At 46.3% G+C, this 22829-nt stretch overlaps 1 protein-coding gene across 1 annotated transcript in view; it reads right to left on the bottom strand.

The window, feature by feature from the left end:
- mst1rb (macrophage stimulating 1 receptor b) overlaps positions 1-22829 on the bottom strand; it is a gene marked incomplete at both ends in the record, with an annotated part of 111901 nt that overhangs the window by 9598 nt on the left and 79474 nt on the right. Inside the window, 7 exon segments of the mRNA XM_084315761.1 lie at positions 851-960; positions 1927-2108; positions 3044-3124; positions 17428-17643; positions 19455-19544; positions 21436-21592; positions 22327-22473. Of these exon segments, the coding sequence (XP_084171887.1) occupies positions 851-960; positions 1927-2108; positions 3044-3124; positions 17428-17643; positions 19455-19544; positions 21436-21592; positions 22327-22473 (983 nt within the window).

The raw sequence follows: 22829 nt of genomic DNA, 5'->3' as shown, positions 1-22829 counted from the left end.
CAATTTCACTGCCAATACACATTCAGAGACCTGAATCGATACCGAATACCAATCCATTACTATTACTGAGCAGTATAGACTTTCTGACATGTTAAACATGGCTCATGGTATTGGATTATAGTATCTGGGGGAATTATCCATACCCATACCTTATTGTATTTTATTACATGGCGTTTTAACATTAGCCGAAATGCTTGATTGTGATTGGTCAATAGTGCTCGTCAGAGGTCCGTTATTACTCGATAACGGACCTCTGCCGAGCAATAATGACCGCTGTTCACAGCTGTAGCAATCAAGCCCACTGACACACACTGCAGCCAATCAGACACACCTGCCGGCTGCCGGCGATGACAGCGCGGAGCGACAGAACAGAACTGCGTCTGCATTTGATCTCGTCTTGTCGATGGTGTAAAATGAATTAGGTATATTGTTAGTAAGTTAACCATGTAATAAGCGGGATAATGTATAGCCTATACTCGGTCATTGTCGCAAAATAATTGACCTTCACTGACGTTTAGAACACCTCGGCGAGGCGCCTCGGTATTCTAAACTCTGTGTCGGTCAATTATTTTGCGACAATGACCTCGTAGCTATACATTATCCCTTACGTATTGTGGTATTGTCTTCATATCTGATACCAATATCGGTATTAGTGCATCTCTACAGTATCTCTCTGTCGGCAAACAGAGAGGATTGCATGCACGACACATTTGCAAATGTACAGATGTTGAAAATAAAAGCGCTCTGTGTTCCCTGTATGGAATCAGAGTGGCGTGACACCGCGCCACCATGGCGGCAAACTAATTGCAGATTACTCTTCTGCCGCAAGTGATTGGCAGCGGCGACTCACATGCAGTTCCGTGCCGCGAGGTCTCTGTGTACAAACTTCTTCTGGGCCAAGTACTCCATCCCCTTGGCAACCTGCAGCCCGAAGCCAATCAGATCCTTCACAGTGGGGTTCTGACCACAATCGAGCAGGAAGGAAGACAAGCGGAAAAACTTGTGAATTAGAACGTTAGGAAACATCTCCTGTAGTACACAAAATAGGTTCTAGTGGATTGCTTTACGCATACAATGTATCTGTGAGCGTGTGAATAATCACATTAATATTCCAGACACCAGCCTGTATCCGGTTCTTAGAAAGGATGAGGTGTTTCATGCATCTTCATACCCCGATTAACAACACGCCTGTGTACATAAGCTGAATATTGCAAGCATTACCATGGAAACAGAACTCACGCAGGCGACGAAGCCCAAACAGTATTAAGTGTTTCAAGTGTTTTAAGGGGATTAAGTGTTTACATGCCTCAGTCTCCTGGCTAATACCAGTATATCCTGACACTGATCATATTTGGCTTCCTCAAAGCGGAGATATGAGCTCATATCCCAGCTACTGTAAACAGGGTATGGAGTTTAAATGAATCAGCTTGCAGATGGAATATTTGAGTATCCCGGGTGATATTAATGTGCATGTATTATAAACATACCCTGTAGCTGTCACTGATTTAACCCCTTGAGTCCTGATTTAATATGATTTCCCTTTAACTTTATCCTTAAGTATCAATACTGTATGATAGCATTGTACAATAATGCTGAAGTGCACTACACTCAGTAGTACTAATTTGTATATTTTGTACCCAGTTCAATCACCTGTAGCTACATTGTATATTGCTGTTGCACTTTACTGTTACATTTGCACTCTGCTTGGATGCCAAACTTATTTTCATTGTACTGTACGTATGCTGTATAATTACAATACATTTGAATGTAATCTAATCTAATACTGAATGGCAGATTTAGGCACAAATGATTTATCTACTGATTCCGGTGGTTTATTGGAGGTTAATTAATGGTGTGACAATATAGATGCATTATTATTATTTTTACGGCACAGTGGGGTGGAAGGGGTCAGCGCTTCATTCTCACCCTCTTCTCACAGCGGATGAAGTGGCGCAGGTCGCCGTGCTTCATGTACGGCAGTACCACTAGGGGGAGCCCTTCCTTAGGCAGCAGGATACCCAGGAGAGACAACACATTGCAGTGGTGGAACGACTTCATTATGATGCCCTCCTTCAGGAACTGCTCCACCTCCTCCACGTCAGTTATTCCTGGAGAGGGAGGGGGGAGAGGGAGAGAGGGAGAGAGGGAGAGAGGGGGAGAGGGGGAGAGGGAGAGAGGGGGAGAGGGAGAGAGGGGGAGAGGGGGAGAGGGGGAGAGGGAGAGAGGGAGGGAGGGAGAGAGTAAGAAAGAGAGAGAAACAGAGAAAGCTATATAGGGGCTCAGGAGGTACAGTAGAGCAGTCGTCTGGTAATCAGAAGGTTCCCGGTTCGATTCTGGCTCCAGCTACTCACAGCAGCATGGCAAAGTGTCCTTGAGCGAGACATGTAACCCCTAACTGCTCCCGACAAGCAGGTTGGCACCTTGCAAGGTTGCCTCTGCTGTCGGTGTGTGAATGTGTGAGTGAATGTGAGGCATAAGTTGTAAAGTGATTCAGATAAAAGCGATATATAAATACAGTCCATTTACCATTTAGATAGAGAGAGAGATAGAGAGAGAGAACAACTACCAAAAAATACAACGTTTTTTGGTGCTGAAAAATACAAAATGTTCATGAGATTTGGTATCAGTTGGGTATTACTTATAGTACTGTATATATACTATGGGTGACATTGGCTCAGGATGTAGAGCGGTCATCTGGTAATCAGAAGGTTCCCAGTTCAATTGCGGCTCCATTCGGCAGCGTGTTGAAGTATCCTTGAGCAAGACACGTAACCCCATGGTCACCTCTGCCGACAGTGTGAATGTGAGGCATGAGTTGTAAAGCGCTTTGGATAAAAGCCCTATATAAATGCAGTCCATGTACCATCTATTTACTATGAATTGAGATTATAGACTCTACAGGTGAATAAACTGAATTATTAATTTTTTTAAGTAAAGAATTTTTTTTGTAAATTAATTGAAGTGATAGACTCTACAGGTGAATAAACAGAATGTGGAGGCCGGTTTACCCTCCACCACATCCCTGCAGGCTGGAGATACTCACTGTTCAACGACTTGACAGCACAGTGGATCTCTCTGTTGTTGTGGTCTGTGAGGTAGCCGTGGTAGACGGTTCCAAAGTGACCTACAGGGATCAAGGAAATAATTACCACTGAAATATCACCTATGCTTTTGTACAGTAGGTAGGTAGATAAACAATATCCAATATCTTGTACTGGATAATGTTAAGTCGTAAATACAGGGGTGGGCCCTTGGTGGTGGGGCCCAAAAGAGAGGCCCCTCCCAAGGGTAAAATAGTACCTACAGCATACACAACATAAGATGGCTATACCATTAACACTGTCATCTTTCAGTTGAAACTAGGGCACCCCGTAACAATTTGACCACTATTATGCCAGTGTAGTATTAGTGTTGTGAAGGGCCAGATTAAACCGAATATATATATTTATTTATATATATATATTTAATTGTATTTGTATATTCTCTAATATTCCCTGATATCCCTTGTATATTCCTTGTACAATATGCATTGAATATCCATTCTAGCCTACTGAACATCCCATAATAGTCTCCATTCTACTATTGGTCGAGACCTTGGTGCCAGGCTGCCATACCCCTCAGACCCAGTTCAAACGTACCGCTCCACATGTACGAACAAGTCCTAGTTCCGCGTAGGAATCTGGCTACCGCACCACTAATGGGACTATTTGTTCATAGTGCGTATATATACTGCGCTACTAAAGTAGGATTTCCTTTTCAGTCCAGTTTCTTACCCTCCAATAGAGTCACAGACGTAAAGCCTCCCCGCGACGCCACGTGTGGGAGTAAGGCCAAGTTCGCCTACCATCGGTATTGAGACATCGTGTATATTAATATTTGAATAGTCATATTTGGCACTATATCGTCGAGTTGGACGTAGTCTATTAAGCTAATAATAGTCTGTTAATATATAGTGCTTCGTGCGGTGAGAATACTACCGTAGTCAGTACCCCATCGTTTCGGGCAGAGAACTGGCTGCTTACCCAGGGTGGTTGACCCCATGTGAAGCTGCACCCGAGGAGCCCCAGAGCCGACGAGCGAGTGGACCTGTATACCGGATTATTCTACCGACGACAGCCCGCCTTCCCAGGCACGGATTATGCTTTGTATACTTTGATTATTCCATGGATAAAGACCCCCGACACTGCCGTGTGTTGGAACCCCCCCCCCTGGAGAGGACGCAAGGTGAGGAGACGCTCTGCAAGACGAGGTCGCTTCACGTCTCTCCCCCGTGGACCGGAGAGAGCCGGCCCACAAAGAGTCCACCTGCTTTCATCTGTGGTCCAAGGATCGCCGGCGCATTGAACGGCACTACAGTGGGTTCACCTGGGATACCCTTGGCCGGACGAGGCAGCCGGATTCTACCCCCCCCCCCCCCTCCTACTCCTGTCGGCTTACAAGCGACCGGATTAACCCCCCCTTAGTGTATCTAGTATATAATCATTAAAGTATCATTGCTGTTATTCCTTAACTATTCCAGGTCGTATATGTACCACCTGCGCCATCAGAGATTGGACATTCTCTATTGATATACCGACGAATACTCTTTGCCATAAAAGTGCATACTATTTCAATTCATAAATGTAATTAAGTGATTAAGTGCTTGCTCTACACACCATTGCTGTGTAGTAATAAACGCATACTTCGACTTCGTACATTTGTGTTGGATCCGTTTCATCTACGTGAGAGTGTTTATGATAATATATTTATGCCGTGTACTGGGTGGCCGAATATTAAGTACAAAGGTAGTGGTAGTAAGTATCATATCTAGTAATACAGTCAGGGAATTGTACCCCTCAGTTACAATTGGTCCTTCGAGCCGGAGGGTAATTAGTGTAATATTAATATAGTGTTATTAATATTGAAATGGCCTATGATGAACACTCCACGAAACGATCCTCCTAACCAACGCCCGCAGCGCGAATGACGGCTCCCTCAGTACTTAGAGGCCTACGCTGTCAGTCAACAACCTAGTCTTCTACTAACAGTAAACGCGGTAAAACTAGAAAGTAAAAGTATGTCTAACCCCAACGCCCAGACTACCCCGACCATAGAGGCCCCTACGGGCTCTAATGTAACTGACCAAGTCCACGGTGGGGACCAGTGGGAACCAGACATGACTCCACACCCCGCCAGTACTGAAGAAGTAGTCCCCGATGAGTCCCGGGAGGAATACAACGCTACCGAGAGAGAACTCGGCACGGAAGAAGACGGGGAGAGCACCGTGGAGATAGAGCTCCAAGGCTCCGCAAGGAGTACCCCGAGGGAAGGCTCCCCTATACAACCGCCTTCTCCCAGCGAGGCAGAGAGGACCCTACAGCAGGCCTTCCTCATCAGCCTGAACGCCGCTGCTGAACGCGACCGACTGCAGATCCAGCAGCGAAGCGAACACGAGCAGATACGTCTAGAAATAAGACGCATTCAGATGGAAGAGAATGTGGCCCGAGAACGAGCCGGTGCTCAACGGGACGCAGCGCGCGACAGACAGCAGTCGCAACTAATAGAACAGCTGATCAGACGGACAACACCCTCTCCCTCCGCCAGAGGCTCCAGGAACTCGTCTAGACACACCTCCAGGGCGGCATCCCCTAGCCGAGTAAACAACCCTGAACTTGACCAACAGACGAGGTCTATACCCCCCACAGACCACCTCCCCCCACCGGTCCAAGCGAGACCTAGCAACCGGGAAGGAGCAGCATATCCTGTGGAGAGGCTAAACCAGAGACTACAAGCACTGGATGACCTAACTGAAGACGAAGAGGAAGAGGAGGAGAACCACGCCCGAAGACAGCACAGTACTCTACCGGACCAGGAGGTCCGGTACAGCCCAGGCTATACCCCCGCGGAGCTGCGCTACAGACCCCCGACTCTATACACGGGTGAGCACGACGCACGACCCGCACCGAGGAACAGCACCTGGACAAGCGGGCCATGGTACACTGCCGGTACCAGCCCATACCAAGGAGCGGGAGGAGACTCGCCTAGGAGGCCTCTCCCCCAACGCTCGCCGATGTATCCACAGTCAGCGCCATACATTGGCACGCCTATGGTACCCGACTTCACCCAAGAGAACCGGGCCCAGTATACAGAACTCCGCATGTGTCTGGAGACCATGTTGGTGGATGTATTGGATGAACGCCACAAATACGCCATCCTACTGAAGCACTTAAAGGTGCCCCGCGCACATAATATAGCGCTCGCCTACGCGACTTCCACCACCCCATACACAGCAGCGCTGGTAGCATTGGACCAGAGGTATGGGCGCATATGGGATTACGTGATCCAGGAGATCCGACACATCGACCGCTTACCCCCAGCAATAGACAATCGAGCACTGGACGACCTGTCCATCAGAGTGCAGTCCCTGGTAGGGATGTTGGGAGCGCAAAGAGAGAAGGGGAGGCATGAACTTTACGCCAACTCAAATGTGGAAAGGATTCTGGAGAAGCTGCCGCCCGCTCGTCAGGAGCGCTTTAGGCGGCAGAGGGACCACAGAGACCCGAATGGCCCCGAACCGAACCTCCTCGATCTAGCAGACTTCCTGGCGAGAGAAGTCAGCAGCCTACGGCTAGATACATTCGGACGGAGCACCCCTGGCTCCAGAGAAGGAACCAGACGACTAAATGATGGAAGAAGATCGGTGACTGTGATGCACCAATCGGAGTCAGTACCGAGCAGCAGGAGCCACAGTACCCCCTCCAGAACGGAGAAGTGGAAGATAGTGTGCCCCTACTGTGAGAAAGAACACTGGCTAGCGCAATGTGACTCCTTCCCCAAGCTGAACGCGGAGGAAGCAGGTCAATGGATAAAGTCCAACAAGCGCTGCTTTCGCTGTGCGCGCTCACACATGGCAGCCGAATGCCGCTTAAAGAAAAGGTGCACCAAGTGCGATGGAGCCCATCTGGACATACTTCACGACAGTAACAGACGGCGCCCTTCACCTGCACCATCCAGCCGCAAAGCGAGCGTCATGTACATCGATCCCGCCAGCAACAGTGGAGCCCGAGTACTCCTAAAAGTAGTGCGTGTGACACTAAGCTACCAGAATAAAGTCCTGGACACTTACGCCGTCCTCGATGACGGGTCAGAGAAGACCCTGCTGCTCGCCTCCGCTGCGGCCCAGCTAGGGCTGCGGGGAAGCGAAACCCAAATGACAATTCGGACAATAAGACGAGATTTGAAGACGATAAAGGGCGAGAATGTCTCATTCTCTATCGCAGCAAGCGGCCAGCCTGAGCGACGGTACCAGATTGCAGACGCTTTCACCAGCCAAGAAATAGGACTGTCGCGGTACACATACCCCGTCGCCAAGCTGATGGAGAAATATGCACATCTGCGCAAGTTACCGATCCCGCTCATAGACAATGCTATGCCGACCCTGTTGATAGGCTCCGACCATGCAGACCTCATTGTCCCGATAGACCGGGTTCATACCGGACCCCGAGGCTGTCCTGCAGCAGTCGAGACCCGTTTGGGATGGACTCTCCAAGGCCCGCTCGCCAAATCTCTCAACCGAAGTACAGCCACTAGATGTCTCCACTCCCGAGCCACAGAGGGAGAAACCGCACTCCTGCAACACGTAGAGCGGCTATGGACCTTGGAACAAATGCCCTTTAAGAACGGAAAGAAAGACATTCGCTCTAAAGATGACATTTACGCCATTCACCTCCTCGAGACAGAGACCAAGAGAGTCCCGGTCAACGGCGTGTTGAGATACGCCACGCCACTCCTGCGGCGAGAAGGAATGCCTACTTTCCACACCAAGACAGACGCCACAGAACGGTACCTGCTGAACACGGAGCGGCGCTTAGCCAAGAACCCCGCCCAAGAGAGTGTATACCGCGCTGAGATTGAGAAGCTCATCACAGCGGGACACGTCACAAAGATGGACATTAAAGAGGCTGACCAGACCACTGAATCGTGGTACGTGCCCCACCACAAGGTCCATCACAACGGTAAAGACCGCATAGTATTTAACTGCAGCTACCAGATCGGATCCCAAAATCTGAATAAAGAGTTACTGCCCGGTCCCACACTCGGCCCCTCCCTACTCGGCGTTCTACTCCGCTTCCGCCAGGAAAAGGTGGCCATCAGCGGGGACATTAAAGGAATGTTCCTGCAGGTGAGATTAGTAGAGGCGGACAAGCCCCTGTTACGGTTCCTATGGAGAGAGAAGCCAGGAGATGAGCACCCAGCCATCTACCAATGGGAAGTCCTCCCCTTCGGAACGACGTGCAGCCCCTGCTGTGCTACATTTGCACTACAGAAACATGTAGCAGAGGACCCAGCAGCGGACGAAGAGGTCCGACACAGCGTAAAGAACAGCTTCTACGTAGACAACTGTCTACAAAGCCTTTCAACCCAAGAAGAAGCCGAGGCTCTCCTGATTAAACTCTGCGCCTCATTGATCAAAGGCGGCTTTGATCTCAGGCAGTGGGCCAGCAGCGATCCGCAAGTACTGCGCAGCCTCTCCTCCGAGGACAAGGCAGCCAGCAGCGAGACCTGGATGGCTACAATCCCGGGAGAAGCCCAGGAGATGACCCTGGGATTGGTGTGGCGATTCAAAACAGATTCGCTTCACTACAGACACAAGCCCCTGACTACGGAGCAGGGAAGGCCGGCGGCGGCGCCGACCACCAGACGGAGTGTGTACACAACACTCGCCCGACAATATGACCCGCTAGGATGTATTTTACCGTACACCACCAGGGCAAAAATGATTGTACGAGCATTGTGGGACAAGGACCAGGGCTGGGACGACCCCATTCCCGCACACCTTGCATCCACCTGGAGAGAGTGGGAGATGGAGCTCCACTCACTCCCAGGCGTTAATATGCGCCGAAGCTACTTCCCACCCACGGTGAGGCCAGAGACATGTAAAATGGACTTACACGTCTTCAGTGACGCCTCAGAGGTCGCATACGGATCAGTAGCCTACTTGCGGGCCCAAGACCAGGGGGGAGAGATCTACACAGCATTTGTCCTCGCCCGCTCGAGAATAGCCCCACGCAAGCAACAATCTATCCCACGTCTAGAGCTCTGGGCAGCCCTAGCCGGAGCGCACCTAGCCACGCTCATCCAACGTGAGCTCACCATACCGGTGTCTAGAACAATCCTGTGGTCAGATTCCACGACGGTACTCGCCTGGATCAAATCGGACTCATGCAAGTACAAAGTCTTCGTGGGAGTCAGAGTCACCGAGATTCAAGACTTAACCGAAGAGTTAACCGGAGAAACAGAGTGGCGCTACGTTGATACAAAACAGAACCCAGCTGACGTCATCACCCGGGGGATGCCCCTGGATGACCTCACCCGTCGCAATGTCTACAGTGACGGCCCCGCATTCCTAAGACTCCCGGAAGGACAGTGGCCCATGCCTATCCCGAGGGAAGCAAGTCCAGAGGAGGTGGAAAATAAGAAGTCTGTGTTCTGTGGATTGAGCACCGTAGCCTCCACCGACCCTAACATAGACGATTGCACGTCCATAGAGAGTGCACAACAAAGAACATTCCTGCGGTACCACCCGGAGTGCAAGTCCCCCGCTGATATGTCAGCAGCTAACTACGAGGAAGCAGAATTGCTTCTACTGCAGCGAGCCCAGAGAGACTCGTTCCCCGATGAATTGGCCTGTCTACAGGGAGGAAAGCCCGTCCCATCCGACAGCAGATTAATTCATCTGGCCCCCGAGAGCGACGCTCATACCCTCATCAGAGTGGGTGGTCGCCTACGCAGAGCCCCCAATCTACCGGATGACATTAAATACCCGATCGTATTGAACAGCCGACACAAGGTCACAGAGCTGATTATAAAGAAATACGATGAGGATGTACATCACGCAGGAGCAGAAAGAGTCTTCGCGGAAATCAGACGTCGTTACTGGATCCTACAAGGAAGAGAGGCGGTACGACGCTTCCAGCGAACATGTCTAGACTGCCGCAAGTGGCGCGCGCAGCCCAGCATACCAAGGATGGCTGACCTTCCTCCATGTCGCCTCCGAATCGGTGACAAGCCATTCCACTCAACGGGTATGGACTGCTTTGGCCCGCTGCACATAAAGAAAGGAAGAGGAACCGAGAAGCGGTGGGGTATTGTATTCAAATGCATGACCACCAGAGCGATACACATCGAGCTTCTCCCGACCATGAGCACAGACTCATTCCTTATGGCCTTCCGAAGATTCACATCACGGAAAGGAAGACCGTCTACCCTATTGTCCGATCATGGGACAAACTTCAAAGGCGGCGAAAGAGAGCTGAGAGAGAGCTTCCAAGCTATGGGCCCAGAACTTAAGACCCACCTCGCTCCAGCACAGGTTGATTTCCAATTCAACCCCCCAAACGCACCCCACTTCGGTGGCACTTGGGAACGAGAAGTGCGCTCCATAAAGACAGCCCTGTACGCAGTACTTGGGGCCCAGACTGTGGCGGAAGAAGTCCTAATGACAGTCCTCACGGAGATTGAGGGAGTACTTAACTCGAAGCCCCTCGGATATGTCTCCAGTGATGTGGCGGATATCGACCCAGTTACCCCCAACACACTCCTGATGGGGCGGCTAGATCCTGCATTACCCCAGACAATGTACCGGCCTGAAGAAGCAAACGGCCGACGAATGTGGAGGTACAGCCAAGTATTAGCCGACAAGTTTTGGAACAGTTTCCTACTGCACTACCTACCGTCTCTACAGACCCGCCAGAAGTGGGTAAAGGAGAGAGACAACTTGACAGAAGGAACAGTCGTCATGATTATTGATCAATCACTGCCCAGAGCTATGTGGCCGGCCGGCCGCGTAAGCAAAGTGATCACCGGTGCCGACGGCAAGGTCCGAGCAGCTGAAGTGCTCGTCCAGGGTCGCACTTACACCCGTCCCGTGGCGAGGCTCATAGAACTGCCTCGACTCCCAGACACAATCGATGATGACCATGACCCTACAACCCTATGACTTTGTGAAGTTGACTGACCCCTACAGCAAACCCTTATGTGTAAATAGACAACGCGATTAATCTGTCTCTGTTTAACTGATTAGGTCTGGGACCTATTCAGGGGGTGGCTGTTGTGAAGGGCCAGATTAAACCGAATATATATATTTATTTATATATATATATTTAATTGTATTTGTATATTCTCTAATATTCCCTGATATCCCTTGTATATTCCTTGTACAATATGCATTGAATATCCATTCTAGCCTACTGAACATCCCATAATAGTCTCCATTCTACTATTGGTCGAGACCTTGGTGCCAGGCTGCCATACCCCTCAGACCCAGTTCAAACGTACCGCTCCACATGTACGAACAAGTCCTAGTTCCGCGTAGGAATCTGGCTACCGCACCACTAATGGGACTATTTGTTCATAGTGCGTATATATACTGCGCTACTAAAGTAGGATTTCCTTTTCAGTCCAGTTTCTTACCCTCCAATAGAGTCACAGACGTAAAGCCTCCCCGCGACGCCACGTGTGGGAGTAAGGCCAAGTTCGCCTACCATCGGTATTGAGACATCGTGTATATTAATATTTGAATAGTCATATTTGGCACTATATCGTCGAGTTGGACGTAGTCTATTAAGCTAATAATAGTCTGTTAATATATAGTGCTTCGTGCGGTGAGAATACTACCGTAGTCAGTACCCCATCGTTTCGGGCAGAGAACTGGCTGCTTACCCAGGGTGGTTGACCCCATGTGAAGCTGCACCCGAGGAGCCCCAGAGCCGACGAGCGAGTGGACCTGTATACCGGATTATTCTACCGACGACAGCCCGCCTTCCCAGGCACGGATTATGCTTTGTATACTTTGATTATTCCATGGATAAAGACCCCCGACACTGCCGTGTGTTGGAACCCCCCCCCCTGGAGAGGACGCAAGGTGAGGAGACGCTCTGCAAGACGAGGTCGCTTCACGTCTCTCCCCCGTGGACCGGAGAGAGCCGGCCCACAAAGAGTCCACCTGCTTTCATCTGTGGTCCAAGGATCGCCGGCGCATTGAACGGCACTACAGTGGGTTCACCTGGGATACCCTTGGCCGGACGAGGCAGCCGGATTCTACCCCCCCCCCCCCTCCTACTCCTGTCGGCTTACAAGCGACCGGATTAACCCCCCCTTAGTGTATCTAGTATATAATCATTAAAGTATCATTGCTGTTATTCCTTAACTATTCCAGGTCGTATATGTACCACCTGCGCCATCAGAGATTGGACATTCTCTATTGATATACCGACGAATACTCTTTGCCATAAAAGTGCATACTATTTCAATTCATAAATGTAATTAAGTGATTAAGTGCTTGCTCTACACACCATTGCTGTGTAGTAATAAACGCATACTTCGACTTCGTACATTTGTGTTGGATCCGTTTCATCTACGTGAGAGTGTTTATGATAATATATTTATGCCGTGTACTGGGTGGCCGAATATTAAGTACAAAGGTAGTGGTAGTAAGTATCATATCTAGTAATACAGTCAGGGAATTGTACCCCTCAGTTACAATTAGTATTCATAATAAATTACTTTTCATATACAGTACCAGTAGGCACCTTTTGTGTGACAGACAACTTACCTGATATTAATGCAGTAAGAGTATGAATGACTGCATTTCTATGGTGCGTTTATGGTACCAGGATACTTTACAGTGGAATGACAGCATACAGGAAGAAGCACTCTGCCCATCGAGCTACACAGAACCCCTAAACCTGGCAGGGTTAATGCCTTGCTCAGAGGAACAAGCACTCTGCCCATCGAGCTACACAGAACCCCTAAATCTGGCAGGGTTAATGCCTTGCTCAGAGGAACAAGCACTCTGCCCATCGAACTACACAGAACCGCTAAACCTGGCAGGGTTAATGCCTTGCTCAGAGGAACAAGCACTCTACCCATCGAACTACACAGAACCACTAAACCTGGCAGGGTGTATTTTTAATTTTTTTTATTTATCCTTTATTTATCCAGGAATGTCCCATTGAGATACAAGATCTCTTCTTCCAGGGAGTCCTGACCAACACGGCACACAACAAGTTTCAACATAAAACAGGGCATTAAACAAAAAACATACAATTCAAATATAAATACAGAAGGCCATTTGTGCAGTGGCAAGGAGCATAATCACATCAGCAATAGCATCAGGTAAAACAGTTGCATGTTTCATGAAGGGCTAATCGTAGCATACCTTTAAAAGCATTTACAGTAGGAAGTGCCTCTAGACAAAGTTTTACTTGCAGCGTATTCCATAAAAAGGGAGCATAGTGGGAGAATGCAGCTTTACCAAGCTCTGACTGCATCAAAGGAACATTTAAAAGCATCCCATTTGCTGCTCGTCTGGTATTAAAAAAGCAAGTATAAAAGGACAGAAGTCTAGAGATATGGGCAGCTTACCTAGCAATGACTTAAGGATAAAAATCAACATGTGTGATTGTCTTCTTTGGTACAGAGAGGACCATCCTAAGGACTGATACAAAGTGCAGTGGTGGGTGCGAGAGCCTGCACCCGTTACAAAACGTATGGCAGTATGGTATGCAGAATCCAGCTTTTTAAGCAGGGAGGAAGGAGCATGCATATAGATCACATCGCCATAGTCTAATACAGACAGAAAGGAACTCTGGCTATGGCTGCCCCCTCATAGTCAATTCATAGATTCATGGGTTGGTTTGGTCAATAAGTACATTTTAATGTTTTTTTCCCATACCGAGTTAATTATTTCCTCAAAAATGATGAGCACATCTCTAGTAAGTACCGTACTTTTCGCACTATAAGCCGCACCTGACTATAAGCCGCAGCAGCTAAATTGAATGATGTGTACATATATAAGCCCCATGTGTTTTAATGTTTAATTACCATATGTAAGGAGTGGAGCCTGCGGCTTAATTTGACTCAACACGGGAAACCTCACCCGGCCCGGACACGGAAAGGATTGACAGATTGATTGCTCTTTCTCGATTCTGTGGGTGGTGGTGCATGGCCGTTCTTATATTGAGCTTTAAGTTCCCACCTCTACAGAGAATGACTCCCACCTCTACAGAGAATGACTCCCATTGGGACACAATACTGTCGGACAAATAACAAGAATTAACTCATTTACAAGTTGTATTAAGTAAATAAGGGAACAGATAAATAACATTTCAATGCAGTAAAAAAAGCAATATTTCGATTTTCGGGTTTTGTCCACATATAAGCCGCACCGTTATATAAGCCGCAGGGTCGAAAAATGGGGAAAAAAGCCGCGGCTTATAGTCCGAAAAGTACGGTAGTAGGATATTTAAAGAGGTAGTATGAGATTTAAAGAGGTAGTATGAGATTTAAAGAGGTCCCTGACTCCCTGTTGAGATAAGAGACTCTGTATGGGATTGTTAGTAACTGTCCAACTGTACATATGACTGTTTACACTAGTAACTGTTTATCTGTGTAGACAATTGTCTCCATCAGTGGTTGCTTTGGTGCATGTATATCTGTCCCCACTGGAGGGCGCTCTGGGCGTAGCCACTCAGGTATTCTACCTTAGAGGGATTATAAAAGAGGTGGTTCCCGCCCCTATCGCTCTCTTCTCCAAAGTCTCTCAAAAAGAGAAGAGTGTTGTACGACTACTGCGTATGTGTGAATAAAAGAAGCCAAGCCAGTTCAGGCACAATAGAGAATCCATGCCTCTTGACCACATTATTTACGCCCTAAAGCGAGTTCTGTTAACAGGTTATGGGCCCAGATAACGCTGGGGCGAAATAGTGGAGGTACTGTATCAAGCTTAGCTGAAGTTAAAGGCTAGGATAGCACCGGGAGCACCGCGTGGCTAGTCGCTAGGCCGACCAGAGTAAAAAGCTAAGCATATCATTAACGAAGAGGATGGAAAACCAAAGAAGAGACAAGTGGCCGACATTCACTGGGAAAGCAGAGAACTACGAACTCTGGGAAGAGCGCATGCTATGCTGCATGCACAGGGCGGGACTGAAGGAGACATTCCTGGGAGCCCCCACCGGAGAACGAACAGCGGAACAACGAGCCCTGGATGACCAGCGGAATGCCAATGCGTACTGTGAGTTAGCGCAGATGCTTGACGACACCAGCCTGGGGCTGATATTCCACGACACTAAAGACAGAGGCCGAGAAAGCCTGGCGGTCAGTGGCGTAACTCTCTCTCAATGTGTGCCGGGGACAGATTTGGGGGCGTGGCGAGTGACGTCGATGGGGGGGGGTTAGGGGGGGCCACCCCCCTCTGCGTCTCTACATTTCGTAGCCGCATTTCTGCAGACCCCTCTCTGATTGGTTGAACTCTATTTCTGCAGACCCCTCTCTGATTGGTTGAGCGAAGCCCCTCTCTGATTGGTTGAGCGTGCGCATGCGCATGAGCCGCGACAAGCTCCTCCAGAAACTCCGTTAAGCTCCAGAGAGAGAGGCTGAAAACCCACTGGTCTTGCCCGACGGATGGGAGCGAATCCCGGATCCGAGGTTTCTGATGACTACCCCCAAAACACGGAGGTCGCGAACGCAATTTATACGCATGGAAGTATTGATTACGCCATAACGAATCTGTTGAAATTTTTCTTTATTGGGAATAACCCCTTGAGATGAAACCATCTCGTTTTCAAGGGGGTCCGCAAAGACAATACAGTTATTTGACAATAATATCTAACAAAAACAACAAACAACTAAAAACTAGACAAAACAAAACAGAAACAAAAACAACAAAACAACAGAGTAAGCAACGCCAGCCAAGAAAATAAAGTAATCCAAAGATAAAAAGCATACAACAGTATAACAGCAACAACAACACAACGACAAGAACATGAACTGTAACACCAGCTATGTTTAATCTATCTAATAATATTCTATTGAGGTCCAAAGCATAGGCAGATAGTCTCACCATGAGAGGACAACATATTTTTAAACAATTTAAAAGATGATGTTGATCGGATGTGGACAGGTAGATTGTTCCAGTCGGATGGAGCTTTAAACATAAAATATTTTTTACCAGCTGATTTAAAGGTTTTTGGAACAGAAAAAAAGTGTTGAGTACAATGACGAAGTTGATAATTAGAAGTGAAAGGTACCATATACTGTTTAAGGTAATGAGGATAATTAAAGTACCGGTAAATACATTTAAAAATAAACTGTAACCAATGTTGTTGCCTTCTTATTGTGGGAGAAGGGAAGTTGAGATTTTCATACATGATACAGTGATGAGTGTTGTATGAACAGCCAAGAACAAATCTGCATATACGATTGTAAATGGTGTTAAGCGGAACAAGGGTAGTTTTGGCTGCAATCATATATACTATATCAGCATAGTCCATTATGGGTAGTATGAGTTGTGAGATTAGTTTTAAAAAAATATATACCGTTAACTGGAATATGTTGTGTGTGCCTTTCTGAATATGATTTGGGAGGGTTATAATAGAAGAAAGACAGTGTAAACAATATAACGTTATGTGAATAAACCGCGAAATAATAACTAATTCCTTGGTCAATAGAAGTCTCTGTGATACTTTCTGAATATGATTTGGGAGGGTTATAGAATAAAGACAGTGTAAACAATATGTTTGACGTATTTTAACACACACCTCGGCTGACGACCCGAGCTATTATTATGCAAAGACAAGTACTTTAGCGAGTGGGTACTTGGCCCATGCAGGGCAAGAATGCAACCCCCATCTACTGCTCTTTGCATAATAATAGGACAGGTAGTCAGACTCAGCTCTTTGGACGGTAAAACGTGGGGGGGACACTTTCCGATGTCCCCGGCGTCAGGTACGCCCCTGCTGGCGGTACTGAGAGAACATTTCAAATAGAAATAAGAGGGAATTATTTTCACCAGACATTATGACCATGGCTGAAAGGAAGACAGGAACCAGTGGAGAAGCAGATCCTGAGACGAAAGTGGGGATGGATAGGCCACACTTTGAGGAAACCGGATACCAGTACTACACGACAGGCCCCGACTTGGAATCCCCAGGGGAAGCGGAAGAGAGGGCGGCCTAAGAACACCTGGAGGCGGGACACTGAGGCGGAGCTCAAGAGACAAGGAACTACCTGGGGGGAGGCAGAAAGGACAGCCCAAAGCCGTGTTGGATGGAGAAAAGTCGTAGATGGCCTATGCTCCATTGGGAGCGATGGGCCTAAGTAAGTAAGTAATTATGACCAGAGTGGTTTCCCGGTAAAACATTTAAAAAAGAAAATGGTCATTACCGGTTAACGGAAACCCTGCAGGTGAGGTATTATGTTATGTTATGTTATGTTGTGTTGTGTTATGTTATAGGTGAGTTATATTATATTATATTATATTATAATTATATTATATTATATTATATTATATTATATTATATTATATTATATTATATTATATTATATTATATTATATTATATTATATTATAGGTGATGTATATTACACAAAGTAATGATCCATACTTTACCTTTCCCTATGATCTGCTGGTGCTCGACAATGAGCATCTCGGCTGGAATGAGAACATCCTTCACCTCCTCCAGCAGCTCCGGTGTGAAGCTGGAGAGGGAGATCTTCTCTGGGGGCATGAGAGGTGTCAGGGTGGGGTCCATGTTGCCCGCAGCGTAGGCCAGACTGGGAAACCCCACCGTGCCCGTCAGAGGGGTGGGGAGGTTCAGGGATACAGCTAGTAAGAGCCAGAGGTGGGAGGATTACTTGTCATGTAGTGGTTTATTATGTGAAGATTAGAGATTTAGAGGCATTTAGGGTATGAAGAATTAATGATCTAATCATCAGAAACATTTACACTATATCAAATTAAATCCTATGCAAAGAATTAACACATCATTAATCAAGTACATTTAAAGTTCTCAGGTGACTGTTTTCAAATTACTTATTATCTTAAGATGTATTATTACCTGTCTAGTTAGTTTTTAGAGTTGTGTGCACTCATGGTTAAGGACAGTAGTAGCGGCTGTGTACTTTCAGGTGATGTGATGGAAGTATGTATGCTGATCTAAATCTAAATGTACTTAAAGGTGCTGTAAGTGGTCTACATGTTAAAATAATAGCTCTACATTCTGACAGCCATCACTGATATAGAGTGTTTTGGTCAGTAATGTGGGTCTCCCAGTCCCTCTGCTTTGCAATGAACAGAAAATGTACTGGTATCCCATTCCCACTTTATCCAATCAGGTACATAAGATTCACTGCAAAAATAGTCTGACAAAAATAAGAAATAAAACCTAGTTTTAAGCAAATATCTGCCAGTACACTAAGCAAATTTGGCTTGGCAAGATGGGAATAAGTGTAAAAAAAGGGATACTAGAAAATGTATTTTGTGTTTACTGCATGGACGGATGGACTGGGAGACCCATGTTACTTACCAAAAACGACTGTATATGTCAGTGATGGCTGTCGGAATGTAGAGCTATTAACACTTATTCTAACACAAAAATACCACTTACAGCTCCTTTAAAGAAGGACAATTCCACAAAACACATCTCATTTAGAACATCCAGTCGTTGGTCAATTAAATACCCACACAATGTTGCTATTTTCAATAAATACACAAAAGTAAAGACATTTGATGTATGTTGGTTTGCTGCATTGCCTTCCTTTAAATACAGTAGTTCTTTGTTTGAACATTTCTGTTACAGCTAGATATCTGATATGAGTGATTAGCTAGCATTCTGTTACAGCTGGATGTCTGATATGCGTGATTAGCTAGCATTCTGTTACAGCTGTATGTCTGATATGTGTGATTAGCTAGCATTCTGTTACAGCTGGATGTCTGATATGTGTGATTAGCTAGCATTCTGTTACAGCTGGATGTCTGATATGTGTGATTAGGGAGATCAAACGTTTTTCTGGCATCAAATATATATATATATTTTTTTAATTTGTGAGATGGTCTACAACTTAAAAAGCTTTTTGTGGTGGAATTTTTTTTATTTGTAATTACAACCCAGCTATAATTGATAATTGATAGGGCCTTTTGAGCCCTCCGACGCTCCGAGAGGATTGCAAATAGGAGCGTGAGAAAGCTTGTGCCTCAACTAAGGCACTTTGGCCGCAAATAATTCCTAATACTTGACGGCGCACCCATCACCTTTTGGTTAAAAACTCAAAAGTCCCAAATCTAATAATCCGATTTCACACGGTTGTAGTCGAGACTTTTGCAACATTTGGATGGAAAAACCTTGTTGTAGCCATTTGAATGAAAAACGCAGATGCCATCTTGACAGGCATTTCTCCAAGCAATCATCAACTGACAAACACCATTGTGTGTGCACAGGGTTTGGCTACAATTTGAGTTGTTATTTGTTCTACCAATTGAAAGTATGATTTGGGACTTTGGCTTTCTGTGAGGAGAGTGGCTGAAATGTTTTGGGGCCGAAACGGTGTTCTGAATAGCAGTGTGGGGGCAGAGCTCCCATTGTGATTACATTACGGTAGAACGCTTGACCTCCCTAGTGTGAATAGCTAGCATGTCACCTCTCCTGTAGTCCCCAATTGGTGACAGCTCCACGCTGCTAGTGCCAGAGCGGTTAGCGTTATGGGCCAAGCGGCTCTCTACCATCGAGGCTGAAAAACATTTCACAAATGTTTTGATTTTTTTTCCAGTCATCAACCGTCTTATTAGAAGATAGACAAAGGTTTCAGAGGATCTTCTTCAGGTCAGAGACCAGGTGAGATTTCCCTCTGAAACATTGTCTGCCTTCCTGTAAAACAGTCCTACTTTCAAAGCTTGTGTGGAATCAAGACTCAAGACTTTAATTCAAAGTGTGCAGAAGATTATTTCTCATCAATATTGTCACTATTGTCAATATTGTGCTGTCATAACGCACAATTATGTTTGTAGGTTAAGTATTTAATGTTTGCTATTGGCCAAGTGTGAATCAAGTGTAAATATGTCTTGGCTATAATAGTTTCGGCTGATGCTTATGCTGATGCTCTGGTCCACTCTCACTGAGCAGCCTTGCATCATGCCGGGCCGTTTGGCTAAGGATCATGGAATTTGTATCCATAATCACTTGCATGTTAACTTGATACTGCAGAAATTCTATCATTTGGAGTGGATAACGTGGCCTCTAGGGGCAATTATCTTGATATGCATGCAAAATATGTGCGTGATCCACGACAACTCTAGGGAAAGCAGTAAACCAGTTTGTTTTTTGCGTTTGTAGTCCTATCATTAGGAATAGACAATGTATCCTCTTGACCTTAATGTGATTGTCTCTCTCTCTCTCTCTCTCTCTCTCTCTCTTTCTCTTCTCTCTCTCTCTCTCTCTCTCTCTCTCTCTCTCTCTCTCTCTCTCTCTCTCTCTCTCGTTAGTCAGGTATGGAGTGCAGGTGTGCTGCTGTCAGCAGAGCAGCTGATTGACGTCTGTGGGCCAATTATGTCAGTGATATAACCCTGCAGCAGATGTCATGAGGTTGTGTTATTTTGCTCTCATATAGTTATCTAGTCCGTTGTTCTCTGACCGTGCCTAACCCTTTGTTGTCCTCCTCTCCACGCAGCCCTACTTGGCTCTTCACCCTGATCTCTGGCTCCCGATAAACGTGTTCTGACCTCCTGACAACTCTCCTTGCCTTTTCCCGGAACGTATGAGGACCTGCACCCATTTTGACCCCTGCCTGGCTGACTCTCCTGTCCCGCGCACGCCTCTGGACTGTACGAGAATCCCCCCCGTGTATCAACCTCTGCCTGGATACCCGACTACTCCTTTTCTAATTAAATATACCCGTGCTGGGTTTTAACAAGACCTGTCTGCCATCTCTCATTATCTGCATATTGGGTTCAATACGCAGAGTCCTGACAAGACTACTCCAGGGAAATCAGCTATTTACAAAAAACACTGCTTGTTCTTTTCTGCATTACATCACATTGGGTTTGGTTGATGACTGTACAGTATATGATTAGCTGTGATTGAACAACATAATCATACTGTATATATTTTAAGCTTGTTGTTGCTCAACATTAAAAGTAATACCCCCCCACCTCGGCTCTTTGCCATCTACTGGGGAACTCAAGCTCTCCTAAATAAAATTTCAAGTCAAGTCAAGTCAAGTGTTCCTTTATTAATTCCCTTGGGGAAATTCAGGTGCCATTACTTACTTACTTACTTACTTACTTACTTACTTACGTACGTACGTACGTACGTACTTGCTTACTTACTTACTTACTTACTTACTTACTTACTTACTTACTTACTTACTTACTTACTTACTTACTTACTTACTTACTTACTTACTTACTTACTTACTTACTTACTTACTTACTTACTTACTTACTTACTTACTTACTTACTTACTTACTTACTCATAGCAGCATGGATGAGAGGAAGGGAGGTACAGGCAGAAAAGATAATATTAGAAATAGTAATAATTTGCATTACTTGTGGCGGTTAGGACCGGTTTCCTGACACTTTATACAGGTTCTGGCAAAGGTCCAGAGAAAACAAGCGGGGCAAACCTTTCTTCTTCTTCTTCCGTAGGTGCTTCATGGCGACGAAGGCCAGCACCGCTCCGGCCACCAGTGCCGCCAGGATGCCCAGCACGATGCCCACCATGTAGTGGTTACTGACCCGCACCACGGTGCCCACGTTGTGAACCTCCCCGTTGATGGAGATCTGGAAGACATTAGAGCCATTCGTGGTTTGAAGTGTACTCATTTTCTGTAGCTTCCCTGAGACGGAAGGTGTCAAATCTACTGGTATTCAGATCAGAATCAGATTTTTTATTGTCACAGCTTTTTAAATGTAAATACATTCAGAAAAACGTGAAATGCTTATTTTTACCGGCTCCTCAACCGTAGTAGATTTGTAAACAACAATACACAACAATCTATACAATACAAGGTCAAAACTTTTTACAAGGTATTTAAATTAATAAATATAACATTTTTATTATTGTACAGTGTAAGTAGCAGCAGTGTGTGCGTGCTATATGTGTGCTTGTGTGGTGTGTAAGTCATTTAAGGTGCTTTTGTGTGTATGCTCATGTGATAATGCATATCCATCAGTAGTCTGTTTTCCCGGTGGAAGTATCTGTTCAGTGTTCTCTTGTTGACAATAAAGGCCTTGCGTGGAATGTTTGTGTAGTTGCCTCTCTTCCAACTTGAAAGAAAACTTTTTTTTTCTCTTTTTTTTTACATGGAGGGAAAGGCCTCAACATTCTGTGAAAGGTCTCTATTGTGACGGGTGTCATTCATAGATGGGAATGACTACTATACTTCCACTTGGGGCCAAGACTTCTCAGTGAACTGTGATCCAGGTTTTATCAACTTGGTTACTCCTTTCACAGGCTTTCAGAACAGAGATGCTATCTGTACACTGTCACCATGTGAAGCATCGGTCTGGCTGACCTTCACAGGGAGTCCTTCGCTGGGGAGGGTCATGTTTTTAGGGATTCTGCAGGTAATCTCATTGTCCAGGACTTTGGCGTCACAGTCAACTCCAGCTACAGCCATAGTGATGGTCATACAGGAGCTCACGAGGTTCAGCTTCTGATGCTGTGTTGAGAGAGAAAGTAGAGAAGTAAGTAAGATGAATTAGCAATGGCACAGGAAAAATAGGGTTCAACCAATATGGGCTTTTAAAAGCTGACACTGGTTCCAACTATTGTTGGATTGGTGCTGCCAGTAGCTAGCAATAGTCTGTACTGATATTCATTGTCTTTCAATTAGAATATTGTCATGCCCAGGGCCGCCTCAGGGGGTGTGCAAGCAGTGCAGTCGCACAGAACCTCGCGGGAAGGGGGGCCTCGCAAAAAAAATATATATTATAATTTTTTTTTTTTTTGCGAGGCCCCCCTTCCCGCGAGGCCCTTTTTCATCACATACCTAAAATCTAGTTTTGCTTATATGCT

Source organism: Notolepis coatsorum (assembly GCF_963971535.1).
Source record: "Notolepis coatsorum genome assembly, chromosome: 6".
Taxonomy (NCBI): domain Eukaryota; kingdom Metazoa; phylum Chordata; class Actinopteri; order Aulopiformes; family Paralepididae; genus Notolepis; species Notolepis coatsorum.
This window is presented reverse-complemented; position numbering and strand designations above follow the sequence as displayed.